Genomic DNA, 1,471 nt, shown 5'->3' with positions numbered 1-1,471 from the left:
GGGAGCAGGAGGGCCTGCCTGGGGGCAGTACTAGTAACCAGACGGATGATGGTAACAGCCCTCGTTCCTGAGAGCCCTCCCCGTGATGTGTAAAGTCTGAGCGGCTCAGGCAGGGACGCTGTACCCAGGACCCCAGCCTGTGGCTCCTCCTGAGTGGGTTCCCCCATTCTGGGCCTGCCTGGCCCCTGCAGAGGAAGGGAAAAGCCTCTTTTTGCAGAAGGCTCCTCTGGGTGCGGTGGGAACGCACGCACCCGGGATGGATGAAAAGAGAGGCAGGGCGTCCGCCCAAGGAGCGGGAAGGACTCGCTGCCCACTCCCCACGCGCCCCCCACTCTTTCCTCCCTGTTCTGGGGGAGCTGCAGTCACAGGGGGAGGCGGTCAGCAGCTCAGGGCAAAAGGAGTCCAGGAGTCTGCCGGGAAGCAACAGGTCCTGGCATTTCTACACAACCCCTGTTCCCAAGCCCACTGCAGTGCCCCGTCTCGGAGCCGCCCAGCTCTGCTGTGACAGTGGGGCCAGTCTTTGTGGAGGTCTAAAGCCAGGGTGTGAAGTGAAAAACAAGAAGAGTCAAAACCACCCCCGAAAAGCGCTTCAACTGCCCATACAGTAGAGTGCACTACTGTTGCACACGTCACTCCGCACGGTGAAGCATGCAGCTGAGTGTGGAATGCACTATTTAAATCCACGGACATGCAAGCCTGCCATTTCCATCCTCTCTCCCTCTTTGTGATTCTATTTTCTGCCAAGCTAGTGCACTCAAACATGCTGCATCGAATGTGAGATGACAAATGGGAGAGGCCTGCCTCCCGCCCGCCTCCCCGCCCCCGGAAGCCTTGTGAGGACAGGGCTCGGGCTCCAGTCACCGCTGGGTCCCCAGACAGTCCTGCCCCGGGGCCTGCCAGGGGCGAGGTGAGAGAGAAATGTCAGGGGCACCGGCACGTAATTTAGGAACCTGCAGAGGAGGAGACCCGGGGGCAGACAGGGCAGGCTGGAGGCTGGGAGTGGGGTGGACAGAGGGGGCGGATGTGAGGCAGCGGGCAGGGAAGACTGGGGGTACCGCTTATCGATTTTCAAAGCAGCAGAACAATGATCACTGTGCTGTGAGAAGTACAGGGCCTCCGAGGAGACAGGGCCTCCATGTGAGGTCAGGACCGACACTGCTCGGTCCCCGCTGGGCCCCAGCGAGTAGATGAGCCCAAAGTCTGTTAGATGAGGCAGTGGCTGCCCCTCCTGCTACTGCTGAGGGGGTGGGGGACCTGCAGGGTGGCCTCCTGCCTGGACGGCGGGGTAGGGGAGCCTCACCTCATGGTAGGGGTGGTCCTGGGGGTCGGGGGCCCCCTTTCCAGGCTCAGGTGACTGTGGACAGGACTGTGTGCAGGCGGGACGTCCGGGCTCAGAGCTGGGTCGTTGAGAGAGAACAGCGAGACGGCTCTTTGCACTGCGGGGGAGAGGGGCGCAGTGGTCGGCTCGGGT

The 1,471-nt window shown here is 62.1% G+C and overlaps 1 protein-coding gene across 1 annotated transcript in view; it reads right to left on the bottom strand.

Moving 5' to 3' along the window:
* Positions 1 to 1,471, bottom strand: part of SIPA1L3 (signal-induced proliferation-associated 1 like 3) — a 255,414-nt gene that overhangs the window by 3,503 nt on the left and 250,440 nt on the right. Inside the window, 1 exon segment of the mRNA XM_010849306.1 lies at positions 1,301 to 1,436. Within this exon segment, the coding sequence (XP_010847608.1) occupies positions 1,301 to 1,436 (136 nt within the window).

This window comes from Bison bison, unplaced genomic scaffold (assembly GCF_000754665.1).
Source record: "Bison bison bison isolate TAMUID 2011002044 unplaced genomic scaffold, Bison_UMD1.0 scf7180017864280, whole genome shotgun sequence".
Taxonomy (NCBI): domain Eukaryota; kingdom Metazoa; phylum Chordata; class Mammalia; order Artiodactyla; family Bovidae; genus Bison; species Bison bison.
Note: the sequence above shows the minus strand (reverse complement) of the source record. Positions and strands in the feature narration are given on the sequence as shown.